The sequence below is a fragment of the Phlebotomus papatasi genome, chromosome 1 (genome assembly GCF_024763615.1).
Source record: "Phlebotomus papatasi isolate M1 chromosome 1, Ppap_2.1, whole genome shotgun sequence".
In the NCBI taxonomy this organism is placed as follows: Eukaryota; Metazoa; Arthropoda; class Insecta; order Diptera; family Psychodidae; genus Phlebotomus; species Phlebotomus papatasi.
Genome location: NC_077222.1, coordinates 9,868,381 through 9,896,182, shown reverse-complemented (window position 1 = coordinate 9,896,182; position 27,802 = coordinate 9,868,381). Strand labels below are relative to the sequence as shown.

At 35.5% G+C, this 27,802-nt stretch overlaps 1 protein-coding gene across 2 annotated transcripts; it reads right to left on the bottom strand.

Moving 5' to 3' along the window:
• Positions 1-2: 2 nt before the first annotated feature.
• LOC129798729 (mitogen-activated protein kinase kinase kinase 4) lies at positions 3-27,802 on the bottom strand. Of its 2 annotated transcripts, none has more exons than XM_055842036.1 (10): positions 27,584-27,802; positions 21,153-21,323; positions 16,892-17,396; positions 14,631-15,223; positions 11,711-12,640; positions 7,946-9,143; positions 5,197-5,388; positions 4,733-5,128; positions 670-849; positions 3-587 (listed from the first exon to the last, which is right to left on the bottom strand). In XM_055842036.1, exons 1-10 carry the CDS (start codon positions 27,652-27,654, stop codon positions 504-506), a joined length of 4,320 nt encoding a protein of 1,439 aa, XP_055698011.1. In that variant the 5' UTR covers positions 27,655-27,802; the 3' UTR covers positions 3-503. The 2 variants fall into 2 exon arrangements, with proteins under 2 accessions (XP_055698011.1, XP_055698012.1); XM_055842037.1 differs by having other exon boundaries at positions 14,631-15,220.

Below are 27,802 nucleotides of genomic sequence, written 5' to 3'. Positions count from 1 at the left end.
AATTTCCTTGGAAAACAATCTTTATTTTCACTCTCAAGTGTCTTGGTCTACTCTGAATATTTGCACAAAATACCAAAGAAAAATCTATTATCTCTTGCTCATAACAAAAATACCTTTTTTTTTTTAGTGTTGTACAAAATAACATTGTTCTCATTCTGCTGAGCGGGTGATTAAATTAGGCACAATTGCATCAATTCTCTCTACTCTCTAATCTGTAAAAATCAATAAGACTTTCTCAGTCGTGCAATTTCCTCTGAGCACTAAAAACAAAATATATCCTAACAAAAAAAACCATAAACAATCACGTGTCTCTCCTGAGCTCAATTAAAGTGATATAAAAATGCTCAAAAGGAAGCTACTGAAAGGATAGCAAGTAGAGAATAAAATTCAACAAGAAACAGACCGAATAAAATATTGATCGAAACAATTAAGATACTCTCTCTCAGTGTAACAAATAAAATTCTAACATGGGAAGAATGTGGAGGTAATAATAGTTATTTTGTTTAAGTTTTGGTCTTATGTCTTTTAGATCGTCGAATCTCCTGCTGTCTTTTATCATCGCACGAACAGTCATCCTCTAGGCCAACCTGCCAAGAAAGTCCATTTAATTCCCAGTTCAATTTCTGCTCAAAAAAGAATTTCAAAATTTAAAAAAAAAACTCGACTTACCTTGCAAAAGTTATGAAGGAGCAATTCATTGGCCGTTTGACGAGTTTTTGGATCGTGCTGAAGGCAGTTTTTGAGAAAATCATGCCCTTCCTGCGACAAACTGTCCGGGACTTCAGGAGTCTCGCCCATTCCCACTTTGAACATTATCTGGAAATTTGAGTCAAACTGCGACCAAGGTCTCTGCAGAAAGGAAAGCCATCATAAGCCAAAATAATTTTTTTAGAAAGAATTTGGCTAAATTTCAAGTTTGAAGAGTTCAATAGCCGAATAATGAACAAAGTGAAAAATATACCAAAATTTCAAAGTATGGAAAATTTCATAAATTAAATTTACGATAAAGTATTTATAATTCCTCATTAAGTTTTTAATTTAAATTAAAATATTAGGATGAAAATTTCGTAAAATTCCAACACTTATTTCAAAATTGCATTAAATTTTTCAAATTGCCAAAATCTAAACTGTTTCAACGGTTTCAACCAAATTAGACACTACTTTTAATTAAATTTATTCTTTGAAAACATTTCAAAATGTATTTCAATTATGCCTGGTAAGAAAAACTACGTCAAATTTAATTCCCTGTATCTCAGGTTTCATTGAAACCAGAAAGGATCCCTCCCATTTTTTGGAAACTTCATAGCCTAGAACACTCTAAAATTTTATCAAATCCACAAAGGCGTTTTTGAGAAGAATGACTTTGAATCTGAAAGTGCTCATCGAGACGAACACACATACAAAAATTTAGGTTAAAATATGAACTAGAACCGTAGATATAAATTTGTGAAATTTTCACCTTTGATTCCTTACAAACCGGGGTTACGAATTGTCCAAATAAGGACTTAAGTTAGCTGAGAGTCTTTACAATCTCAGCTTTTGTCGTCACAGGTGAAATCCGACCTCGTGAGATCGGGCCCAAATTTTGAATTTAGGGTGAATTAAGCTAATTCAAAACCTGCTGCAAATGGAAATTTTTCTCTACTCTAAATGGAAACATATTTTTTCCATGATAAATATTGTACTAATATTTCTTATTTATATATTTTCTGTGCCATAATGTCATTATTTAGCTCCTTGTGGTCCAAATAAAGCGAAGATCCATTCACATGAACAAGTTTTAACATTTAAAATTCTCATCTCAATTGACAGTGTAACTTTTCACCGTCGAAAGATTTCATCGATCGACCATTTTTCAAAAAAAAAAAACATAAGTTAGCTGATTGTTTATTCGTTTTTTTCTTAACGTTTATGCAATATTTCTGGCAAATTTTAGTGAAAATAAGTCTTGAACTTTTATGTTAACTCTTTCGTCTCCTTTGGGACACTGGGTACCCATGGAAACAACAATTTTTTTAAACTATCTAGAATCGATAAAAATCCGATTCTTCTGGATAAGTACAAACTATAAGGATGTCCAAATCTAGGATATTTTTTGCAGGATCCTAATTAACTCCTGAGCTTAGACATTTTTGGTCAAAAATTGTGAATTTTCGATTTTCTGCTTCCTTGCAGATATTGTGACTTTTTTGATATTTCTAGACCAGAATAAGGAAAAACCTTTTGGGGTCAATAAGTATGATAACTAACAATTACAGATTGCATAAATTCGAAAAATAATTTTTTCTTAAATTTAGATTTAATTTTAATCTTAATTTTAGATTTTTGGGTACTCTCGTCCCCAAAAATCTAGAGGTCAAATGTAAGGTTATCCCGCCAATGCCCGCCATTTGCTTTTTTACACCAACCTTGTAACAAAATTCCAACCAAGAGCGAAATTTTTGCCAATATGGCCGATAATTTTGACATTTGGCATCGCGGGAGATTGCTTTCAGGGAAGTTTTTCCTATTTTTCCTGATTTTGGTGAATTCTGATTGTCCAGGAAGTGTCTTTTATGCTTTTGAGAAAGCTAACATCGTGTTGAAAGAAATGTGTTTTAAAGTGTTATTTGTAAAATATTATGAGGAATCTGTTTACAAGCAGGAGCTGGGTGTCTTTTTTTGCACTTCCTGGACATCCCACAAGATACTGGTCAATAATTCTTCTTGTTTTAGTGATCAACATCGTACAGGAGTCCTTTGACACGCACAAATAGTTTACAAAATCGATAATATTGGCTTTGGGAAAATTGAAGTTTGTACAGTGCTGTCTCTCTATATGCACAGTTTGGGTGCATATAGAACAACTTTTTTTTTAAATTCCCAACGGTTTTTTCTTTCTTTTCATAAATTATCATTTTTTTATTGTTCTAGAATTTCCCGTGTTATTTTAACTATAATATGAGACAGAAAAAATAAAATTAAGAAAATTAAAAACAAGAAAAATTAGTTACCAAGAAAATAATTTTCTTTATTACTTTGTCAAAATGTAAAGAAATTGATTTTGAATGCAACCGACACAAAAGCTGTGCATATAGAGAGTGTGCATATAGAGAGACAGCACTGTATCCTTTGCGTTCTTTTGGGGACGAGAGTACCCATAAGTTTTCCAATTTCCCAGAGGCGGAGAAAATTCTTTCGCTACAAAAGTATCATATTTGACCACTAAGACTTACAATAAAATGAGTTTTACTGAAATTCGTTCGCTGGATATGTTGTGGTCCGGAAAGAGTTAAAATGTTCTTCTGCAACCAAACAACAAAAAATGATAACTCTATTCTTGGAACATTTGAAGAAAAAAAATACCCAAAAAACTACTCTGAATTATTTATTTTTAAATATCAGACGTTTTTTTGTCAAATACTCAAAAACATTACTCAATATTGAGGTAGGAATATGACCGTAAGAATTCGATATAAGACATTACTCTACAATTTGAGTAATCGAAGAGACTCAAAATGACGGTCTTTTTTGCGGAAGAAAAAATCACAAGAAAAATTTTACACCGCACAGTGCATTTGAGACTTTTCTCTGCCGTATTAACACAAAATCAACCAACGAACTTCCAATAAAGAACTTAAACTTCACTACTTAGTACACTACACACTAAAATATATTATCAATTTTTTTAAAATAATTTCAGACCAAAATACTATTTTCGGAATTCGATACTCACATTTGCACAGATTTTTGACGTATGATTATCGATGATTTAACCGTCCGACAAGTAAATAATTTTTTCACAGCAAGGCACTTTGCACGAATATTTTTGCCTTCACTAACTTGTTTTTAATCACTGGAGGAGGCTTTTCCTCACAATTTCACTTATCACTGAGAAAAAACGTGAAAACAACTGGAACTTTACGAATTCACTGCACTGACAACATTGATTAACACTGGAATCCACTGAAAAGTACTTATTTGACGCGTCATTTTTGAGTCATTCATGGGGTATTTTAGACTAATTCTGACTTCTTCTCCTTCTTCTGGTATTGAGTGTTAATATTCGAAAATTTCACATTCTATGAAAAATTGTGTAAATTTCCAAAATTTCCTGAAAATTTCAAAAGGTTGCAAATTTTCAATTTTCCCAAAATCAAGGGTCTAAAAACGTTCAAAAATCAATAAAATCGTACGAATTGAGATAAAAAAATGCAAAGATTGTGGAAACTGATCTCTCTTGGAGTTCGAGTAGTTAAAAAAAAACAACTTAGCATAATAATCTAAGTATTCTAACGTCACTTTTTTAATCTGTTCTGCAGCCTATCAGGGGACTCATTTATGATGTCCAGAGTGAGAACATAAGACAATAATCTGCCCAAATAGAATTTTTCGGGATATAAAAACACCTTTGAAAGGAATCAGGTAAATTTTCCATAAAAAAGGTAATTTGATTAAATTTTCATCACATTTTCTTATCTTTCCAAGCCTAAATTTTCTATTCTTGAAAAGTAGAACTAAGATAAATATGATTTTGAGAGTCAATATTCAAAAATTTCGCCCTAATATGAAAAATTCGTAAAATTTCAAATAAATTTCCAAAAATTTCCAAAAATTTCATAAATTTCCTGAAAATTTCAAATAGCGGAAATTTTCAATTTTCCCAAAACCAAGGTCAAAAAACGTTCAAAAAATCAATAAAATCGTGAAAATTCAGATGAAAAATGTAAAAATATAGAAGAAATCAACTTACCTTCCCGGAAGCCATTTCAATCACCACGCATCCGACTGACCAGATATCAGCGGCCCTTCCGTGTCCTTCGGTGTTGTTCTTGGTGAAAACTTCCGGAGCCATGTAGGCCTGAGTCCCAACGTATCCCTGAAGCTCCCCTGGCACCGTTGTGTGCGTCTGAAGCTTGACAGCTGACCCGAAATCACCCAGTTTCAGACAATTAGACCCATTGGTGAGAAAAATATTTGCAGTCTTCACATCCCTGTGCACAATTCCGTGCTTATGAAGTTCCCCAACTGCTGACAGGAGTTGAGCGGTGAATCGCCTCGTGAGACTCTCATAGAGTCCCCCGGACATCTCTACGAGACTCTCGAGGGTTCCCTCTGAGCACAATTCCATGAATATCAGCAGTTCCTCCTGCGGAAACCCAAAGAAATACCTCCAGGATGCGAGCTTTTGACGATTGAGGGACTTTTACTACTTACCCGGTGAATTTCCACTCCGTAGTACTTAACGAGGTGCTTATGTGTGATTCCCTCGAAGATCTTTAGTTCCTCAGCCACTCGCCTGATGGCTCTGTTCTCCCCAGGCTGAATTGTAATCTCCTTCATGGCCATCAATTCGCCAGTTGAATTATTGACGGCAGTGTAAACTTTGCCGAATCTCCCTTGGCCGATCTACAAAGGAAGGATTCGGAAAAGTTTCTCCAAAGTTTCGAATTTTTTCTATGTTTACATGTTTATAACCGATTTAAACCGGTTAACCGGTTTGCAACTCTTTAAAACCAGTTCAGATTTGTCAGTGATTCCAATACCTTTCCGACGAATCCAAACTTGTTCAATTTGGTTGAGAAATACGCTTTCTAGACCGTTTGAAAACTAAAATCTTAGCAAAGGGGTATCACATAAAAGAAAAAATGTACATTTGTTTCTTATAATTCTTGAATCGTTTTATACGTTCCGTAAAACGTTTCTTTGCTTCCTGAAAAGAAAGAAAGTCTTTCGAATTTTTATCAAAAACGATTTAGTTTATTGGATGCGTTCTGCATGTCTAAAACCGTTTCCGTTTCTTACAACATTTTTAAAAGAAGTTTCTCTGTTCCTTGGATGCTTTTTCAAGAACTTTTTCGTGTTTATTGAACAAATTTCGACATTCATAAAAACGTTTTTGCGTTTAAAAAACGTTCCTTTGTTTCTTGAACGCGTTTCGAATTTTTCAAATGCATTTTCGTATTTATTGGGCGAGTTTCGGTGTCTGTAAAAACATTTCCATGTTTTGTTTGCATTTCGGCAATTCTGAAAAGGTTTTCGTGTTTATTTAATGCGTTCCGTTTCTTAAAAAAAACGTTTTCAGTATTTCTAAAAACATTTCCGAGTTTCTCATTTACGTTTCTAATTTCTGGTAGTTCGTTTCGGCTATTCCTAGAAACGTTTTTACGTTTCTTGGATTCGCTTTTCAAGTTTCGGCGTCTCTAAAAATATTTTAATGTTTCTTGATTGCATTTTGGCAATTCTAAGAACGCTCTCGAGTTTTTTTTCAAAACTTTCCGCATTTGTTGGACAAGTTTCTCCGTTTCTAAAAACATTCGTGTTTTTTTAAGACAAGTTTCGGGGTTTCCAAAACTTTTCAGTGTTTCTCATCTACGTTTTGGCTATTTTGAAAAACTTTTCTGAGAACGTCTTCGTGTTTATATAATGGGTTTCGCTTTTTCAAAAGCGTTTTCAGTATTTCTAAAAACATTTCCGAGTTTCAGATTTTCGTTTCGGCTATTCATAAGAACGTTTTTAAGTTTCTTGGATCCGCTATTCAAGATTTGGCGTGTCTAAAAATATTTTAATGTTTCTGGTTTGCGTTTCGGCAATTCAAAAAACGTTCTCGTGCTTATTTTATGCGTTTCGGATTATTCAATAAAGTTACCGTATTTATTGGATAAGTTTCTTCATTTCTAAAATCATCCGTGCTTTTTTAGACGAGTTTCGGCGGTTCTTAAAACTTTTCAGTGTTTCTCATTTATGTTTCGGCTATCTTTAAGAACGTTTTCGTGTTTCTTGGATCTGTTTCTCATTTTAAAAAAAAAAAACATATCCGTGTTTATCAGATAAGTTTCGTCGTTTCTAAAAATTTCTGTGCGTTTCGTTTTCGTTTCGCCAATTCTAAGAACGTTTTCGTGTTTGTTTAATGGGTTTCTTTTTTTCAAAAACCTTTTCAGTATTTCTAAAAACATTTCCGAGTTTCTCGCTTTCGTTTCGGCTATTAATAAGAACGTTTTCACGTTTCTTGGATCCGCTTTTCAAGTTTCGGCGTCTCTAAAAATATTTTAATGTTTCTTGTTTGCGTTTAGATTAGACTATTCATAAGAACGTTTTCACGTTTCATTGATCCGCTTTTCAAGTTTCGGTGTCTCTGAAAATATTTTAATGTTTCTTTTTTGCGTTTCGGCTATTCATAAGAACGTTTTCACGTTTCTTGGATTCGCCTGTCCAATTTCGGCGTCTCTAAAAATATTTTAATGTTTCTTGTTTGCGTTTCAACAATTCTGAAAACGTTTTCGTGCTTTTTTATGCGTTTCGGATTTTTCAATAAAGTTACCGCATTTATTGGACAAGTGTCTCCGTTTCTAAAAACATCTGTGTTTTTTTAGACAAGTTTCGGCGGTTCTTAAAACTTTTCAGTGTTTCTCATTTACGTTTCGGCTATGATTAGGAACGTTTTTGTGTTTCTTGGATCTGTTTCTCATTAAAAAAAAACATATCTGTGTTTATCTGATAAGTTTCGGCGTCTTTAAAACATTTCTGTGCTTTCTGTTCGCGTTTCCCCAATTCTAAGAACGTTTTCATCTTTATTTAATGGGTTTCGTTTTTTCAAAAACGTTTTCGTATTCATAAAACAAGTTTCTGTGTTTCTAACGTACGTTTTCATATTCATTTGATGCTTTTAGTATTTTTCAGAAACGGTTCCGCATTTATTGGACAAGTTTCAGCGTTTCTAAAAATATTTCCGTGTTTCTCATTTGCGTTTTAGCAATTCTAAGAACGTTTTCACGTTTATTTGCTGCGTTTCGGTTTTTTTTTTTACAAAAACGTTTTTATATTTTTCTAGATAAATTTCAATGTTTCTTAAAAGCGTCGCCTGTTCCTTGTTGGCATTTCGACATTTCTAGGAACGTTTTCGTGTTTCTCTTAAAAAAGGGGTAATCATATTATAAGTGGGACCCTGAAAATGATGTTTACCTACCTTAATGCCTCGATGCCATCTGAACGTGACACTTCTTGAGCGGATGTGAACTTTGTCACTTGTATTGAGTGACTTCATCTGCCCAATAAGATTCCTCTCCCTCAATTTGCTCTCCAGCTCCAGATCCAACCTATTGACAGCATCCCTGACCCGAACCTGCCGCAGAGGCTGCGTAAAGTTCGTGATCTGCGGGACAATGATGGAAATCCCATTTGTGGATGTGTCACAGGAAGTCTGCTTCCGGATCATGTCCGGAGAATCCGGAGCACTTGTGGGTGACATCCCCACGGCCTCCTCCCTCAGACTCATCTGTGGCATGAGGTTCTTCTGATTGCCCGTCGAGATGCCCATTTTCCCGGGCGTGGCATTCCGATTGGCTGGACTGGTCTTCCTCGATCTGGGCGATGGACGTTTCCTCTGAGGTTCCGTTGTGATTCCAATCACATGCGAAATGCATTTGTCCATCATTGCCTTCATCTCCTCGAATTCCTTCTCACTCAAATGCCGCGAATTTGACGGATCACACGCCAAAATGAGAAAGTCAAAACCCTGAGCTGCCCACCTTGGCCTCAATCCCCTTCCCCTCTCGCATCTCTCCATCACAAATTTCATCCACATCTTGGCAAATCCAATGATTCCCAGCGACAAATTGAACTCACATTTGCTATCCTTGCACGTACTGATCTTCGTCTCCATCATCCTCACCAGATCCCGATGGTACTCAAAGCCAAACTTATATCCCTGATGCAGAATCTCACGGGATCTGGTGAGAACAGCCACCTTGTCAATCTCATCCAGGTCAGCAATATGCTTAACATGGCACCGCTCCTCCACCATCTCAATGATCGTCGTCAGCTTCTCCCTGACCTGGAGTGCATCTCGTTTGAGCACTATAATCGCCTCCTTCACTTCTCTGCACACAAAATCATCCCCAGTGCACTTGCTGAGGAAGTCATCACTGTGATCCCGATGGAAATCCGAGTGCTCAATGTCCCGGATGAGAGTCTTGGCAAATGCCATCACCTTCACAGCCCGTTCACGTTCTTCCGTGAACAGCGACTGAGTGGCACGACAAATTGCCAGGATCTCCCATTTGGACGCTTCTCCATGAGCCGTCTCATCGATCTGATCATCCAACTCTGTGGCTCTCGTCACCAAACGCACCCCAATCGCCCTCAGCAGATTCCGCACAATCATGCTGTTACGGAGAGCAAAGGAAAACCATGGATAAAGCTACATCACCTCATGGCAGGATGAATTTCTCAATGAGAATGATTTCAATAAGAATGAGGAGTTTAAATATTTGAGGTTATGTTTATGGGCATCGGTTTTTGTGACTGCAGTGCCCCTAGATTTTGTCTTTCGAAGTTTAAATGTTCTAGAATGTTGTTGTATTGTAGTAGGGTTAGACAGCACAGTACGGGACGAAACAGGTCAGATAGCATAGTACGAAGCGGGACGGAACAGACAACACGGTACAGTACGAGACGGGTCAGACAGGAAGGAACAGCACGGCCCGGGTCGGATCAGACAGGAAGAAACAGAACGGCCCAGGGCGGATCAGACAGGAAGGAACAGGACGGCCCGGGTCGGATCAGACAGGAAGGAACAGGACGGCACGGGTCGGATCAGACAGGAAGGAACAGGACGGCCCGGGTCGGATCAGCCAGGAAGGAACAGGACGGCCCGGGTCAGATCAGACAGGAAGGAACAGGACGGCACGGGTCGAATCAGGCAGGAAGGAACAGGACGGCCCGGGTCGGATCAGACAGGAAGGAACAGGATGGCCCAGGTCGGATCAGACAGGAAGGAACAAGACGGCACGTGTCGGATCAGACAGGAAGGAACACGACGGCCCGGGTCGGATCAGACAGGAAGGAACAGGACGGCCCAGGTCGGACCAGACAGGAAAGAACAGGACGGCACGGGTCGAATCAAACAGGAAGGAACACGACGGCCCGGGTCGGATCAGACAGGAAGGAACAGGACGGCCCGGGTCGGATCAGACAGGAAGGAACAAGACGGCACGGGTCGGATCAGACAGGAAGGAACAGGACGGCACGGGACAGACAGCACGACCCGGGTCAGACAGCACGGCCCAGGACGGAATGGGACAGATAACACGGACGGAACGGATAAAACCACACGACACGGGACGAAACAAGTCAGGCAGCATGGCACAGGATAGGATAGGACAGACAGCATGCCACGGGTCAGGTTAGATAGGAAGGAAAGGGGCAGCACGGAACAGACAGCACAGCATGGGTCAAACAGTACGGCACAGGACGACATGGGACTGACAGCACGACACTGGTCAGGTTAGACAGGAAGGAACGGGACAGCACGGGACAGACAGCACGACACGGTTCAGTCAGCACGGCATAGGACAGAACGCGACGAACAGCTCGGCACGGATCGAAACAGGTCAGTCAGCATGGCACATGACGGAATAGGACAGACAGCACGGCACAGGACGGGACGGGACAGTCAGAACGGCCTAGGATGGAATGGGACAGACAGCACGTCAAGGGACGGGACAGACAGCACGGCAGAGGTCAGGACGGGCCAAGCAGCACGGAACGAGACGGACAGCACGGCACAGTACGAGAAGGGTCAGGCAATACGGCACAGGATAGGACTAGTCAAACAGCACGGCACAGAACGGGATAGGAGACACAGCACGGCACAGGACTGAGCGGATCAGACAGAATGGCATGTAACAGGATGGGACGGACATTCCTTTTGTCCAAATAGTAAGAATAGATCGCGAAACTGACATGTTAGAGTAAATAAAGCTAATTCAAAACTTGCTCTAAGTGGAAATTTTTCGCTACTCTAAATGGAAACATCACTGTTTTCATGATAAATACAGTACTAAATTATTATATTTATATATTTTCTATACCTCATTTTCATTATTTAGTTAATTTTGCTATAAATAAAGCGAAAATCCATTCATATTCACAAATTTTAATTTGTGAATTTGTCAGAAAAATTAAAAGTATACCTTTACACCATTTAATTTTTCATAGTGACTGTTGTTTATTCGTTTTGTTTAACATTTCTGTCATATTTCTGGCTAATTTTGGTTAAATTAAGTGCTAATCTTTATTGTTAACGACTACATGAACTTTTCAAATGAAATAATAATTATCTATTTCGTGAACAAAAAGGGTTTTTCTGAAATGTCTGCAAATGCTTCAATAGGAAATCCCGAAAATATGATTTTTTGGAGAGATTTTCTTATTGTTTTAGATGAGAAAGGAGAAAATAACAGGAATAAGAACATATCCTGCACTCAAGAGCAACTCAAGGTTTTGGAAGCCTTTCGTCGCGGTTTCACTTAACACTGTTTGTCTCCAATTAGAAACTTTCTCTTGTCTCCATTTAGATTAATTTGTTTCCAATAGAAGCATTTTGCACTTGTGTGTTTTTCTTGTATTTAAGAAGTTTTCAAATTATATTTAAAGAATTTTTTTGAATCTTCTGTCAAAGTTAAAGCGTCTGAAAATGGTTTTGAATTAGGACAATTACCCTAGTTAAAAATTTTCTTTTGACCTTCGATTGCTCAGAGCAGAAAATCCGAAGGGTAAAGATTGACCATTCGTTAGAAAGGTCTTGGTTTCAGCTTTGACATACTGAAATCTTGGTCCGATCCAAGCCATAGAAATTCAGATATAAAGGAAAAAGTGTACTTTTTTCAAAATGGCGGACATGAAATTTTCGTCATGAATGCAATGAAATAAAAATTATTAGAGAACCTACCAGAACCTACTGGCTGCACTGGAATGCTGTCCGGGAATCATTGGGCAAACCAGTTTCGTAAACATCCATTCCTTGTCCAAGGCAGATCTCTGATGTCCTTCTGGCGCTGCAATCAGAACCCACTGTTCCACATAATCCAAGTACAGCTCCATTACCTTCATCACTGTCTTGTCAAACTCATCCAGAATCCCAATGTACTTCTCCAGTTCAGGCTCCTTTTCGCACAGCGCCGTTGTGATATGTTTATTGTACCTCTCGCGATGCGTTATGGCCAGGATGAGTCCCTCCCTTAGTTCCTTCATCAACTGCTCCAGGCTCAATGGATTGGGCTTCTCTGGCCTCGTCTCCAGGCGTAACCTCAGAAATTCATGAATAACTTCCATTGGAATGAGCGAGAGGAAGACAAAGGCCGGGATGTACGAGGGCAGGGCTAATTGCTCATACTCCGGACTCCAGATGCCATATCTCCTGAGTTCCTCTTCCTGCTCCTTTTCCAACGGAGGCTCAATGATAGGCGAATCCATCTCAAAGAGTTCTCCTTCGCTGTCAGATTCCTCACTTCCAGGCTTCTCCAGGGTTATCTGAGCCTTCCTCAGGACAACATTGTGAAGTCTGTGCAGGAAGTTCAGAGATTTTCCCAGGCCTCTCGACTTCAGGACATTCTCAATGTACTTCCTGTAGGGGGAGCTATGGCTTGCGGGATCTCTACTGAAGAGATTAACCTCATTCACGAGCTTCCCAAAATCCCCTACAGGTGGCGTTGGGGTGGATTCCTTAAGCATTGACTCTTCACTAATTGTACTATCATTGGAACTCCCGGATTCATTGGTTTCGTCCAGTGTAAACTGCACTTTGGGTGGGGAAATCTTCTTGGAATCCACTGAATCCCTTCCGGAATCCACTGTATCCTGCAAACTTACCGTGGAATTCCTAAAGATCACAAAGTGAGATTAATAGGAATCTCACTTAAATTGGAGAAAGCAGCGAACCTAGAGAGAGCCAAAGGGACAAACACACCTAGCTATTTCAGGATTTTGGTTTCCGGAATCCCGACAGCAAAAGAAAAGTGGGAAACTTTAGGATTTACAGGGCCCGGAACTTACAGGATTCCAAGATTTTTAAGATCCCGGAATATTTGAGATGCGAAATTTTGCTATTCCAGGATTTTGGTTTCCGGAATCCCCGGGGTATTCTATATCCCGGAATATTCGGAATTCCTAGATCTACAAGGCCCGGAACTTACAGGATTCCAGGATTTTTAAGATTTTGGAATATTTCAGATTCCGAAATTTTGCTATTTCAGGATCCGCGTTTTTGGAACCCCGACAGCAAAACAAAATCGTCGAAATCTGGAATTTACGGGATCTTGGGATATTCCGGATCCCGGAATATTTGCAAATCCTGAATTTACGGGGTTCCAGAATTATTAAGACTCCGGAATATCTGATTACGGAATTTTGCTATTTTGTTATTTTAATTTGAGAAAAAAATAAATGGTCAGTAAAAAGTTAAAAGTGGTCAGCAAAAAAATTAAATTTGATCAGCAAATAATTCAAAATGATCAGTAAAAATATTCAAATATGCAAAAAAATGAAAATGAGCAGTAAAAAATTAAAAATTAGCAGCAAAAAAATAAAAAATGAGCACTAAAAAATAATATTTTGTCAGCAAAAAATTAAAAGTAAGCAATAAAAAATAAAAAGCGGACAGTAAAAAATAAAATGTTTAAAAACAAAAAAATAATTAATTAATAAAAATTTTCATTGACGATGTTTTATTTTTCACAGCTCATTTCTATTTTTATAACTGACCACTTTTTATTTTTTACTTTTTTTACTGACCATTCTTTATTTTTTACGGACCACTTTTTAAATTTTACTGCTCATTTTTAATTTTTTACTGACTAATTTTTATTTTTTACTGACGATTTCTAATATTTTACTGATCACTTTTTTTTACGGACCACTTTTTAAATGTTACTGCTCATTTTCAATTTTTTACTGACCAATATTTATTTTTTACTGACGATATTTTATTTTTCACTGCTCATTTCTATTTTTATAACTGACCACTTTTTATTTTTTACATTTTTTATTGGCCATTCTTTATTTTTTACGGACCACTTTTTAAATTTTACTGCTCATTTTTAATTTTTTACTGACCAATTTTTATTTTTTACTGACCATTTTTAATATTTTACTGACCAATTTTTATTTTTTACTGCTCGTTTTTAATTCTTTACTGATTGCTTTTCATTTTTTCAGTAATTTTTTCAGAATATTTCTACTGGTCGTTTTTAATTTGCTCATAATTTAAATTTAATTTAATTTTAATTTTTTTACTGACCACTATTTATTTTTTACTGCCACTTTTCATTTTTTACTGATCATTTTTTACATTTTGTTGATCATGTTTTATTTTTTGTTGATCAGGTTTCACTTTTTACTGCCCTTTTTAACTTTTTACTGCCTTTTTTATTTTTTACTGAGTGTTTTGAATTTTTAGCTGACCAAATTTGACTTTTTACTAGTCGTTTATTCAATGCTTTTTTATTTTTTTGCTAATAACATAATATATTATTGATTCTCGTACTTTACTGATTGAAAAAGTCACAACTATTTTACAGTGCTAATATTCTGTGGTAAAAAAAAAGTTTGCAATCAGGTTGTCCCGAGATTTGATACCGAACTTTTGGAGCGTGACTTCCACCTTTCGTCACTGTGAGGGAGTTCAATTCTCGGCATTGGCCTATTTTTTTTCAAGTAAGATTTGTAATTTGTATTGAAAAATCTAAAAAAAAAAACTATTTTATTTTTGATAAGATTTTTCTAGAAAAAAGGTATTTTCACGGTTTTCACACTTTTTCAACCTAGGTTCGCCGCTGGAAAATGTCAAAGATTTTTTTTTCGGAAAATCTTACCTGTGACGCTCCTCGAAAGCTACTGGCCAGGCAAAAGGTTCATTCTGAGCCCTTGCCATCAATTTCCCGAGAATCATCAACTTCAGCCTCTGATGGCGCGTGATATTGTACCAAAGACACATGGCCTTGACCCTTCCCACAAATTCCTCATTTTTATAAATCGGATAGCACTGGCCCAGGGCCTGAGTTGATGGGAAGAGTGCCTCAGCTGCCTCCAATCTCGTCAGCAGGACCTCTACTTGCTTCATTGCCAGACCCTGCTGATCCTGGCAATCTCTGCAGTACATTGACAGACAGCCAGTGCAGGGCTGATTCATTCCACAGCTCATCAAACACCGACCATCCTGAGTGGAACTGGCCGAGTCTGAAGCCATTCCACTGTCTGTATCACTTGCAATGCTGGACGTACGAGAGAATTTGGGCTGAAATCTGTACGACATGATCTCATTGAGGAGATCCCCAATACCCTGCCGGGCAGCATAGAGATATTTATCTTGCTGCTCCAGCGTCCGATCGGCATGCCAGGCCTGAAGCTCCAGCCAGATTAAGTCTTGTAGTTCGGTTTGATATTTGTACTCTTCATGGGAGAGCTGCTAACAAAAAACAAACAACAAAACCGTCCATTTGATCTCATGGAATATTTCTGAGTAGCTGAAGCAAAAGTCGTGATAGAAATCTTCCGTAAAGGTGCTAAATAATTAAGTCTTGACAAAAAATGATTTTGAGATCAAGCTCTTGGGCTATTAATTCACGAAAATTTGTTCTATTTTTCTAAAAATTCATATTTGCCCCTTAAAATAGGCAAAACTATTTTTTCATTTTTTTGTATTTAAGTAACCGTAGTTCCGATTCTACTGAATTGATTTTAATCTTGATAGGGACAAAAAGAAAGGTCTTGGAATTCCCTACATCTTTCAAGAAGTAATGAAGTTTGAATAACCAACACCAGAGGCGCTGTAAACACAAAAGAGTACTTTCCGACTGGAACATTCGAAAACTTCAACAAAAACTCTTCATATAAAAATTAAAAAGTAGTTTTTGAAAAAAGTTAGCTTTAAATCAAATATTTTCATGAAAAAAATCCATTTTTGATTCACAAAAAAAGTTTTTAAGAGGAATTCCGAGAGATTTGATCTCGCACAAAAGACAAAAGTAGTTTTTAAAAAGTCAGCTTTAAATAAAATATTTTCGCGAAAAAAAAATACAGTTTTGATTCACAAAAAAAAAGTTTTTTGGAGGAATTCCGGGAGATTTGATCTCACACAAAAGACAAAAGTAGTTTTTAAAAAAGTCAGCTTTAAATCAAATATTTTCGTGAAAACAAATACAGTTTTGATTCACAAAAAAAAGTATTTTAGAGGAATTCCGGGAGATTTGATCTCGCACAAAAGACAAAAGTAGTTTTTAAAAAAGTCAGCTTTAAATCAAATATTTTCGTGAAAAAATACAGTTTTGATTCACAAAAAAAAAAGTATTTTAGAGGAATTCCGGGAGATTTGATCTCGCACAAAAGACAAAAGTAGTTTTTAAAAAAGTCAGATTTAAATCAAATATTTTCGTGAAAAAAAATACAGTTTTGATTCACAAAAAAAGTATTTTAGAGGAATTCCGGGAGATTTGATATCGCACAAAAGACAAAAGTAGTTTTTAAAAAGTCAGCTTTAAATCAAATATTTTCATGAAAAAAGACTATTTTTGATTCACAAAAAAAAGTTTTTTGGAGGAATTCCGGGAGATTTGATCTCGGTTTTTCTCAGAGCGACTGCGGGTTTTTTTTTTACATACCGGGTTTTACTGGAATTTTCAGCAAATTTCTTTCCATTCAAAATGATTGCAAAAGAAAATTCAAATTTTCGTGTGTAAATTCGTTTTGAAACCAATATTTTCGGATTTTTTTTTATTTAAAAATTAAAAAATAGAAAGCTTTTAATATTTTAATATTTGCAACTTGCAAAACTTGCATTTTCTTTTGCAGACATTTTGAATAGAATGAAATTTGCTGAAATGTCCACTAAAACCCGGTATGTAAAAAAAAACCCAGTGTCGCTCTGAAAAAAACCGAAATCAAATCTCCCGGAATTCCTCTATAAAAACTTTTTTTTTAATCAAAAATGGATTTTTTTTACCAAAAGATTTGATTTCTTACACCTCAAAAAAACTTTTTAAAAAAAATTAATTACATAAAAAACAATAATTAAGTCAAAAACAAATTGAACATAACCTATAAAAGTTCTTCAAAAAAATCTGCATAATTCACTTACTTTATTTTCCTGCTTGTCCACACTGCCCAGTTTGATGAGATTGGCAAAAGTTTCATGGAACTCCTGGCGATTCTGTATTCTGGGCATGTCAGTCTGATCGAGCCTGAGATTGTTCCCAAAGGCCGACGGTGGTGCCGACATTCTGCATCCAACCGGACGCGACTGGACACTCATGTATCTGTTTGAGCACTCAATAATTGTGGGCCCTGTGCCCACAGTACCAGCAGCCACATTGGCCAATGGAAGGCTCTCTGTACGCTCCTCGATACTGGCATTGCTCAGTGGCCGGGAATTGCGCTTCTGCAGCTGATTGACAGCCGCTGTGGCCATTGCTGACAGCTTAATCTCCCGATCAGCTTCCCGTTGAAGCTGAAGGGCTCTCTTGTCAGTCCTCTTGTGCTCATCCTCCACAAACATCTCATTGAGAATGGCACAGTCCATGGTATTCCGCCGATTGACCCTTGAACGGGTCATCCGGGATGCATTCCTCTTCCCATTGCCCTCCCTGACAAATTTTACAGCAATTACTCACTGCCACATTGAATTAACTCAAATCTTATCTTATTTTATTGGAAAAACTGGATTAAAATGGAAAAGTATCGAAAATTCTAAAATTTATGTCACTTGTATTTTGAATAATTTTTTTGAGGTTATGTTCATCATAACCTCACATTTATAACTAAATTATTAGGCAAATAGAAAAAACATTCACTTTTGTCAAACTATTTGGCTAAAAAGTAATAGCTTTTTCTTACAAAAAAAATATCGTTGATGTTCGAAAGTTTCAAACAGAATTTCGAATTTTCGTACTAAAAATTCGAGCAAGGTTATAAAAATTTATGAAATACTGCCAGAGTAAAAGGCTGTCAAAGGAGTTACTCAGTAATTAAGAACGGAATTAGTAATGAGAAAGGAATATTGTGAGCCTTGTTGCTTTCATTTTTTCCCCAAAAAAGTGGAGACTGGCCAAACGCAAACATTTTGACACTTGAGGCAATTCGCACGATATTCGAACAGGACATACTTCGGCTATCACGCCCGAGTTACACAATGTAAACTGTTACTGAAGTGCATAACTTAAGTCTTTACTAAGTTACTTATTAAGTCCTTAATTAAGGCAATGTTTGGGCAAAAATAGTGCCATCTGGTGGCAAAGATTAGAACTTAAAATTGAGAATGAAATAGATAAATGTCAAAGACGGATTGGACTAAAATTTTACATCTCAGAAAATCAATTTTACATCTCAAACAATCAATTTTACAATCTCAATCTCAATCAATTTTACATCTCAGAAAATCGGTTCGCAGTAAAAACCCTAAAAATTTATATCCCGAAAAGGTCAAAATTCCGAAAACCAAAATCCCGAGAAGTCAAATTTTGGGGAAATACTTTTATTTGGCTTGTTGGGACAAAAGGAAATTATTTGCTGTTCGGGATTTTGGCTTTAGAAATTTTGTCTCTTTCTGAATTTCGGCTCTCGGAATTTTGTCTCTTTCGGGATTTCGGATTTCGAAATTTTGTCTCTTTCGGGATTTTGACTTCTCGGACTTTTGGCTTTCAAAATTTTGTCTCTTTCAGAATTTCGGTTTTCGGAATTTTGTCTCTTTTGGGATTTTGACTTCTCGGACTTTCGGTTTTCAGACTTTTGGTTTTAGGAATTTGGACTCTTTTAGAATTTTAAATTTCGAAATTTTGTCTCAATCGGAATTTCGGATTTTCGGACTTCGGCTTTCGGAATTTTGTCTCTTTCGGAATTTCGGCTTTTTGGGACTTCTAGCTTTCGCAGTTTTTATGTGAGTACGGCAGTGGAAGTTGCCCCAAAGGATACCAAACTCTGATATACCGTCTCATTGATCACATAAATTCGTCAGATAGATTTGAAGAGCTCGTTCGGCAGCAGTCCGGAATAAAGAGAGTTCCGGCTTATGTGACAACGGATTGGAAGAATATGATATAAATTCCCCACTATTGGGAGCTCATTTATAAAATAATTTTTGAAGTTTATGAATCGTTGGCATTGAAAATAGGCTGTAAAATTGACGCTTAGTCCAAAGACCTCTCCTGTGGGTATTCTGTGTTACTGAAGTGAATTTGCGGACTTTTTTTCGGACCCGAGAATTTCTTTGACAGCTTGGAGCAACGTGTGCATTATACCAAGGAGGCAAAAGTGTTTCAGGGCAACTACTCAAAAAGTACTTAATTAAGTACTTAGTCCAAAGTACTTAATTAAGTACTTAGTAGAAAGTAGTTTTACAGCCCCTAACACAAACTGCTTAATTGAGGACTTTAAAGGCTGGAGGACTTTTTAGGGGCATTAATTGTGTAATTAAGAAAAAAATCACTATTCGCCACAAAGCGTTAACAGTTGTCTCATCTTCTTTTTTTTATTTTTTTTTAAGTAGTTGGATCAGTTGAATGTTCCAATACTCCTTAAAATTAAAAATTAAGTCATATTAAGGTCATTATATCGTCATCGTCGCATTACATTAAAATTTATGTTAATTTTGTCGTTATAAAGGGCAAATCCAACTCGTCGTGTTGAATAGAAGGGAACCTGTTCCATTTGTCTTTGAAAATTTTCTTCTTCTTCTTCTTCCGTTTTACGTTTTGGCTGTCGGACTCAATCAAGTCGATCCTCCTCATCTCTTCTTATCATTTTTTTCTTTTTGCTCCATTACAAATCATTTTTGGCCCCTTTTATCATATTTGCTCCTTGATATTTTTGCGTTTAATTACTGACTTCTAAAGACTGTGTAAACCTGTTTTCCAATTATTCACCAGACGCGCTTCGATCAAGGATCGAATCAAGGGTCTCTGTGTCACAAAGCCAACACTTTGCTCATTGAGCTACCGAGACGCTTCCAAAAAATTTTCTAACCACGCGAAATGGAACTCAGAGTGACATTTAATGGACAACCTAACCTCAGTTTGGTGTTTTCAGTGGAAAAACGATAAAAACAAATTACTTTTGTGATTTTTTTCAGCTTGCTTCGAAAAACTGATAGCCGAAAAAAGGTAAAAAGAAAAAAGAATGGATAAAGCCTAACCTCATTTTCGGATTTTACTTCTGATACATTGTTCTGATGATGAACTCTTTGGGTGATATGAAACAATCAGAAAGCATTTCTTTAGTAGGGTAAAGTGAGGTAATTTCGAACCATTTACAACAATTTGGCACACTTAAGATTTTCTCGCTATTTCAGATGAGCAAAGAGAAAACAAAGACCGCAAAATAGAAGAAAAATACATTTAACAAGAAAAGGCTAAGATTTCTTTCTTTTGAATATCTAACTGTGTTATCACACTTGCACATTAAAATTTTAATATGATTCACATTAATTGTTGCTCGTGAGAGTCCAAATGTGTAATTTGTGTGTTTGAATCATTTTATATTCAAAATTTTATCTATTTGTTGATAAAAAGGTAGACTTGGCCTGCAAAATTTGATTTAAATTGATTTATAGCATTAATGCGAAAAATTAATGCGATTTTCTCTTTAATTTTTTAATGTGAAAAATATTTATGCTTTAGGTAATTTTAAATTATTTTTGCAGGCCAAGTCCACTTCTTTATCAATAAATAGAAAAATCTCGAATATAATCAGTGACTCAAAGACACAAATAACATATTTGGACGCTCACAAGCGACAATTAATGTGAATCACATTAAAATGTTAATGTGCAAGTGTAATAATGCCGTAAAACAGTGAGAAAGTCTCTAATGTCTCAAATTGTCAATGGTTCCAAATTACCCCATTTTACCCTACCAATTGACAATAATTTAACTGAAATTTTACACTGAGTTATTAGAAATTCATCAAGAAAAATTATTTAGAAAGTTAAAATGGTATTTCTGTCATTTCTAACCTCACAAAAAAGGTCATCATGCGAAAAATCTAATGCAATCTCTACTTTAAGATGCAAACCCATAAAATTAGGGCCATATTTTGGAACCTCTTTGAGTTAATAACTTATTAATTACTTAATAAGTACTTAATAAGGACTTAATAAGTACTTAATAAGTACTTAAAGTTACAGTCGACCTAGGACGAAAAGAAAAGTAATAAGGAAAAAATAATAATAATAATAATTGGCTTTCGAAATTGATCTTCGAATGTTTGTTTTCTTGGAAAAAAATATGAGAACTTGGATTAATTATCACACAGAATTATTAATCCAATCCTTTTGCATGTAAACTGATCCAGGTCAAGATCCGCGTATATAAACGTGTTCATTTTTTTATAAAATTTTAAATACTCACATTCTCTGCTTCCTCTCCCAGTCCCTGTTCTTTATCTTGATCCTAGTCCTCGGAGGAGTACTTCCATATTCCTCGTAGCGCGTCAGAAGGTCATCTGTTGAGGATACCGGTCCAAATTCACCACAGTCGACGCCCCTCTCAATCGGAGGCGCTTTAGTCCGAAACTCGACACTGTTTGAAAGACAAAAACTAATCAAGAATCCACCTCGCAATTTCCTCGCAATTGATAAGAGGCAACGCCAGCAAAAAAAAATCCATCAAGTGTCTTGAGGCTTTCATTAAACAAACAACTCACGATTTCTTCTTCCCTTTGAACTTTCTCATCATCAATCGCCCAAACTGCTCCCAACCAACAAATAAATTCTTCAGATCAATTTTGATTGTGGGTCTCCCGAGAAAAACATCCAACGCCAAAATGCTAATTACAAATCATCCGTACGTCCATTTATAGTTTTCAAAACCCCATTTCCATCTTCGAGTGGATCAAATCCCAGGCAATTACCATGAGATAAGATAGCTCGCTGTATTTATTTTTAGTTGTTGTTGTACATAAGCAAAAATGCGACTCTCAGAATCGATTACAACTGTCCGCATAAAAGGATTTTTATCACAATTCTGCATTTGATATTGTGCCACGGAGACGCCAATGACTCAAAGGGGTTAATCAAGCACCAAATAACTTCAATTTTATTTTGGAAATAATTTTAGAAATACCGAGAAAAAAAAACAAATAGAAACTTTTTAGGTCAGAGAAAAAATATTTTAGAGAAACAATTTGTCATTTAAGCTCTTTTGAGCTGTTTCATTCAATATTTGCGCATATGCTATTTGATTCTTCGTCAATGTGAAACTTGATCGGGAGGAAATAAAGAGCGTTGATAGCAAAAAAAAATGCAGAAAATAATGCATATTTCAGCTAAAAATGAAAAATACTTTGTGTGACTAATTTTCAAGATCAACCCTATTTTTTAGGTTACTTAAAATTCTTTTAAAAGTATTTTTTAATGGTTTTTGAGTTGCATGTAACTAAGTAAATTCGTGAAAAAAATGAAAAAAAAATTTCAGCAAGGAATTCCGGAAGATTTGATCTTGAATTTTTGCAGAGCGACTTATAGGGACTCTGGGCTCCCAAAGAAAAATATTAATATTCTGAGAAAAATAATTTTCTGTATTATTTAGACCCGATAAAAATCCAATTCTTGTAGATAATTATAAACTATAGGGATGTCCAAATTTAAGATATTGTAAAGTACCCATGCTTCGTACGATCCCAGGCTTCGTATTCGCTAAATTTTTCCTATGTTTCTCAATAAATGTGACTCCGCAATATATTTAAAAAAAAAACAGGACACTTTCCCTAGTTTTTAAAATATCAGTGCGATAAGTTACATTTATTGAGAAACATAGGAAAAATTTAGTCATTACGAAGCTAGGGATCGTACGAAGTATGATCAATTTTCCCTATTATTATTATTTGTTTATTTTGATGTACCGGGCTTTTATTGCCATTTTGTACATTGATCACTTTACAATTATTTATTGGATTTACAATGTGTATGAGAAATAGTCCCTTCGTAAGCTTCAATCATTTGCACCGGGTGGGATTCGAACTCACAATCGTGACAGTGGAGCCAAGAGTTATACCGCTGAAGCTTTTTTGAAGAAGCTTGGTTAATTCCTGCGCTAAGATATCTTTGATCAAATAATCGGTAAGTGGCTTTCCGCATGTTACGTTCCGGAAAGTCACTAGACATTCTAGAAAAATTTCGTATTTATTTAAGAGGTTATTTTGAAGAGTAAGGTTATGTTTATTCTTAATTTTCAAAAGTTTTTCAGATATTAATAAGAGAAACTCTGAAATTGTTCCTAACAAGAAAATATTTTTTTATGTTTTTAATAAGGATAATTTAGGTTATTTTTCAATTTTTTTATTTTACTATTTTTCTAATATATTTTTTACAATTCATTTTTTGAAGAACTTTAAATCTATCAATAATATTACAAAACGATGTCCTACTACATGAATATTAGTATTCTTTAGATTTTATTTTGCTTAAGAAACTTCTAAGGATTGTTTGGTTATGTTCGACATAACCTAAAAATTCATCTTTCGTCATGCTAAAATTCAGAATTATGAACCGAATTACAGTAGACTCTCGCAAATTCGGCTCTTTTAAGATCGGGCTACTTTTAAATTCGGGCAGCGGTTACATTTGAAAAAAGTTTGTTGTCATTTTTCAAGTTTGATTATGATTATCAAATGAATCAAATATGCTAAAATTTGGCATGGTTTGTCTTAGTTTTGATGTGATTTTGCATTATTGAGGGATTTTCATCCAATTTACGATATATATCAGTGTGTAAACTCAATATCTATATGCACATGTCGCCCGAATTTCTGTCTAATTCGGCTGACATTTCGGTCCTATATGCCCGAATTTGAGAGAGTCTACTGTATTAGACATTTTATAGGAATTTGAATGTATTTTTGCACGGAAGAATCTGTTCGTAAAGCAGACACAAAAATCGACAAAAAGATTAGATAAAATTGGTTTGATCGTGACAATAAAATTAAAATTAATAGATTGCGGCATCTTTAAAGCATTAAAATTTCCAGAAAATGTACAAAATCGTGTCCAAATACTCAAATTTACAATAAAATTTGCTTGTAGACAGTAAAATTCTTCGACTTTTGTTTATAAAACTCCGAATTATGTAATTTTCATCAGCCGGGCAATTCAAAAGCATTAATAGTGATAGGAATTTTAATGTTACGAAGAGTTGTAAAAAACATACTTCAGAGTAATAATCTTATCAGGTCGTACGTAGATTCGATTGTCCATATCAAACGGCATCGGTAAAAATATTAACAATGAAGCCATATAGGGCTGAAACGGGCTGTCAATTGTTTAGCTTCACAAATTAGAATCTTATCGTCAAATAAATTTTTCACGAATCTCCTATCTGTTTGATGGAATTTTCATCCGAATTCTAGTCAATAGAGGTCAAATTGTTCTGGAGAAATATAGTTTGGCTTCTGTTTGTATTTTGAAGCTAATAAAATCTTGCTGCTCTATTTCAAAAATGGTAATGTGTCTCGGATCGGTTTAAAAAAGAAAAATGGTATGTTATATGAGATAATTGGTAATGTTCATGGGTAAATTTCCAGTTCTAACTAGAAAATCGTCGAATGGAAAAGAAAATAACCAAAAAAACGAGTTAAACAAAATTTAGGACTATTGGCTTTCATTGAATGAAAAAATCTTTCCGATAAAAGGTTTGTGCCTTGGCTAATGAATAGGCCTTTCCAGTATTTTTTGATCGTGTGACAATACATACCATAAAGTTGTGTATTTTTTCACACTATAATAATATGAAAAACTATAATCATACTTTAATAGTGGTAATTTTTAGAATTTTTCAACAGTTTTAAATTACAAAACATTGTCGAAAATTTTTTATGACTATAATAGTAAGAAATTTAACACAGATCGCAATTAAATAATTAATTTATCCGATTTCACACTATTTTAGTGTTAAAATTTTACACATTTTCAAATTAAACAACGTTGTTGAAAATTTTTCAACTATATAGTGGTAATTTTCAATGACGTGACAATAAATTACCAAATTATTGTGCATTTTTTGAACATTTTTAAATTAAACAACTGAAATGATCGATTTTGCACTATTATAGTAGTAAAATTTTACACAGTTTTTTAACTGTGTATCTAAGAATACACAGTATAGTTCTTAGATAATTATTTATTATCTAAAAAAAAGTGTATTTGAAAAAGGAATGCATGCGTGAAACTACTCTTTTTTCCCTTATGAGGAAAAAACTTTTGAATTAATGCCCCGAGTCGCCCATTTTGTCCGCAAAGACAAAATCACAACAACAATCTACGGAATGGAAGCAATTTTCGTCAAAATTGCATTTTTTGACAGAATTTTGACATTTTCATCTACAAAAGTGCAGACGAATTAGTTCAAAAAACAATTTTTGATGAAAAATGCTCCTACTTGAAGGAAATTTAATCAAAAAATATGTCAAATATTTTTTGAAAGAAAATTTCTTTTACTTCAAAAATTTTTGACGGTTTGTTGACATATTTTTAAGTATCTTATTGCCTCTAGATATTGTGAGCGAGCAGTTTTCGTCAAAAAAAATGCTTTTTTGAAATAATTTGTATGTACGACTGTAAAGGCTTCTACACATTGGGAAAAATTTTTGATGGAAATTCTCTGCAATGATTGTCAAAATTCTGTCATGCAATTTTCCTTAAAAATTGCATTTTTGACAGAATTGTGACATTTTTATCTATAAAAGTGCAGACGAATTAGTTCAAAAAACAATTTTTGATGAAAAATGCTCCTACTTGAACGAAATTTTATCAAAAAATATGTCGAATATTTTTTGAAAGAAAATTTCTCTTAAGGTCTCTACACATTGGGAGCAACTTTCGTCAAAAATTGCATTTTTGACAGAATTTTGACGTTTCCACCTACAAAAGTGCAGACGAATTAGTTCAAAAAACATTTTTGATGGAAATTCTCCTACTTGAAGGAAATTTTATCAAAAAATATATCAAATATTTTTTGAAAGAAAATTTCTTTTACTTCAAAAACTTTTGACAGTTTGTTGAAAAATTTTTAAGTATCTTATTGCCTCTAGATATTGTGATCAATTTTTGTAAAAAAAATGTTTTTTTGAAGAAATTTGTATGCACGACTGTAAAGGCCTATACACATTGGGAGAAATTTTTTGAAGGAAATTGTCTGATGTAGGTGTAATTGTCAAAATCCTGTCATGCAATTTTCGTCAAAAATTGCATTTTTTGACAGAATTTTGACGTTTCCACAAACAAAAGTGCAGACGATTTCCTTAAAAAGCAATTTTTGACGAAAATTGGAACCAATTTGTAGAGGTCTTATGGCCTCTACACACTAGCAAAAATTTCTTTAAAAAATGCCTTTTTAAAGAAAATTTCCCCTATCCTTGTAGGCAAAAACGTCAGATTTTTTTTAAAAAAGGCAATTTTCGACGAAAATTGCTTCTAGTGTGTAGACACCATTAAGGAAGTTCCACAAACATTTTTCTCACTTCTTCAAGCCGTCGAACAACAAATTTTCATGAAAAATAATCTAGCATCGTGTTGATTTCTTTCAAAAATACTATTGAAAACAATTTTTGATGTAAGCTATTTATTTTTTAAATAATTTTTTTGAAGAAAAGTACCTCGAATTGAAAGCGTTTTTTGAAGAAATTACCTACAGACTAAACAAATTTTCTTCAAAAAAGCTTTTTGTCAAAAATCCCTACCAATCAATATGTGGAAAATTTTATCAATTTGAAGTAAACTTTTGACAAAATTTTCTTAAAATGTGTAGACAGTTTTATAAAGTCTGAAGAGATAAATGTGAATCAATGCTGGCGCCCTCAAGACGAGAACCTTAATTTCTTTTTTATGTAAAAATATTTATTGCCATTAATTAGCACGTATTTTCACACATTTCGCGTGATTTTAATAAAAAGAACAAAACACAAATCCGAGTATATAAAAAGTGTAAAGAATATTTTATAAAAGAAATGATTTTATGGGTCTCCTTGAAAAGCAGATCTAGTAAAATCTAGTAAAATCTTTATAAAAATCTTAAATAAAAAACACCGATTTCCCCGGCTGATTAACCCCTTGGGAAAAGTTCTGTTTAGCAATTTTTCCGGCACTTTCATCACCTAAAATGCTCATCAGTCGCGATTTTCCACTCGCCCGAGCCACATTCTGCCCAGAAAACTCCCCAGAAGCCCCCCGGAAAATGCCTCCAGAACATCTTGATCTAAAAAGTGTGTGATCAATTGTTTTCCTCAGTCGGTGCTCTCCTCCCCCTTTTTATTTAATTAATCACAATTATACACCCATCGCGATAATGGCCAAATAGATAACGATAAGGAATTTGTGCGAGAGACTCCTCGAGCCAAGTGAAAATGGGCGAAAGACACTGACAGAGGGGATTTTTCCACGAAAGAGCTGCTCTTGATGGAGCCGAATGGGTTTTCCCATGGCAGGGCAGTGGGAGTGAAAGTGAAGCGACTTTCCGGAAGTGCCACTGCATCGGGTTAATTAGCCATTCATGCACTGATTAATTGGGCTCTTGCAATGCCCCACTAGACCTTACATTGACCTCCGAGCAGGATAAGCCGGAAGATTGGATATTTTCCTGGGAAAATGCTCGTTACGTCACGGAGACTCCTCCAAATTGGAGCCCAGCACTTCAGTTAATTTGATTTTATCACACCTTTTGCACAGTCACCTGTTTGGCCACCTCTGGCGGCCCTTTCCCCGCCAAGAACCCGCGGAATTGTGGGCAAAAAGAGCCCGTGAAGTGGTTGAAGAGAAAAAAAAAAGAAGTGATTGCGCAAAAAAAATCACCTTTCGTCGTCTTCGCCGGAACTGTAGTTTATCGTGATTCCCACACGTTTCTTCCAATCCGAATCAGCCATTGGGCTACTCTTGAGGACACTGCACTATATTTAGATATCAAAAATCACCATTTTCCCTGCTTTTCCGCGATTTTCCACCGAACTCGCGACTTTTTTCACGCAAACACGTAAATTCCACGGCGTCCCAAACGCTGACACTGACAGTGGG

Coding starts and splice junctions, on each gene's coding strand:
- LOC129798729 (XM_055842036.1), bottom strand. CDS start 27,654: ATGGCTGATTCGGATTGGAAGAAACGTGTGGGAATCACGATAAACTAC. Junction 12,641..14,630: donor GCTTTCGAGGAGCGTCACAG/GTAAGATTTTCC, acceptor TGTGATCTTTAG/GAATTCCACGGTAAGTTTGC. Junction 9,144..11,710: donor AGTGCAGCCAGTAGGTTCTG/GTAGGTTCTCTA, acceptor TCTCCGTAACAG/CATGATTGTGCGGAATCTGC.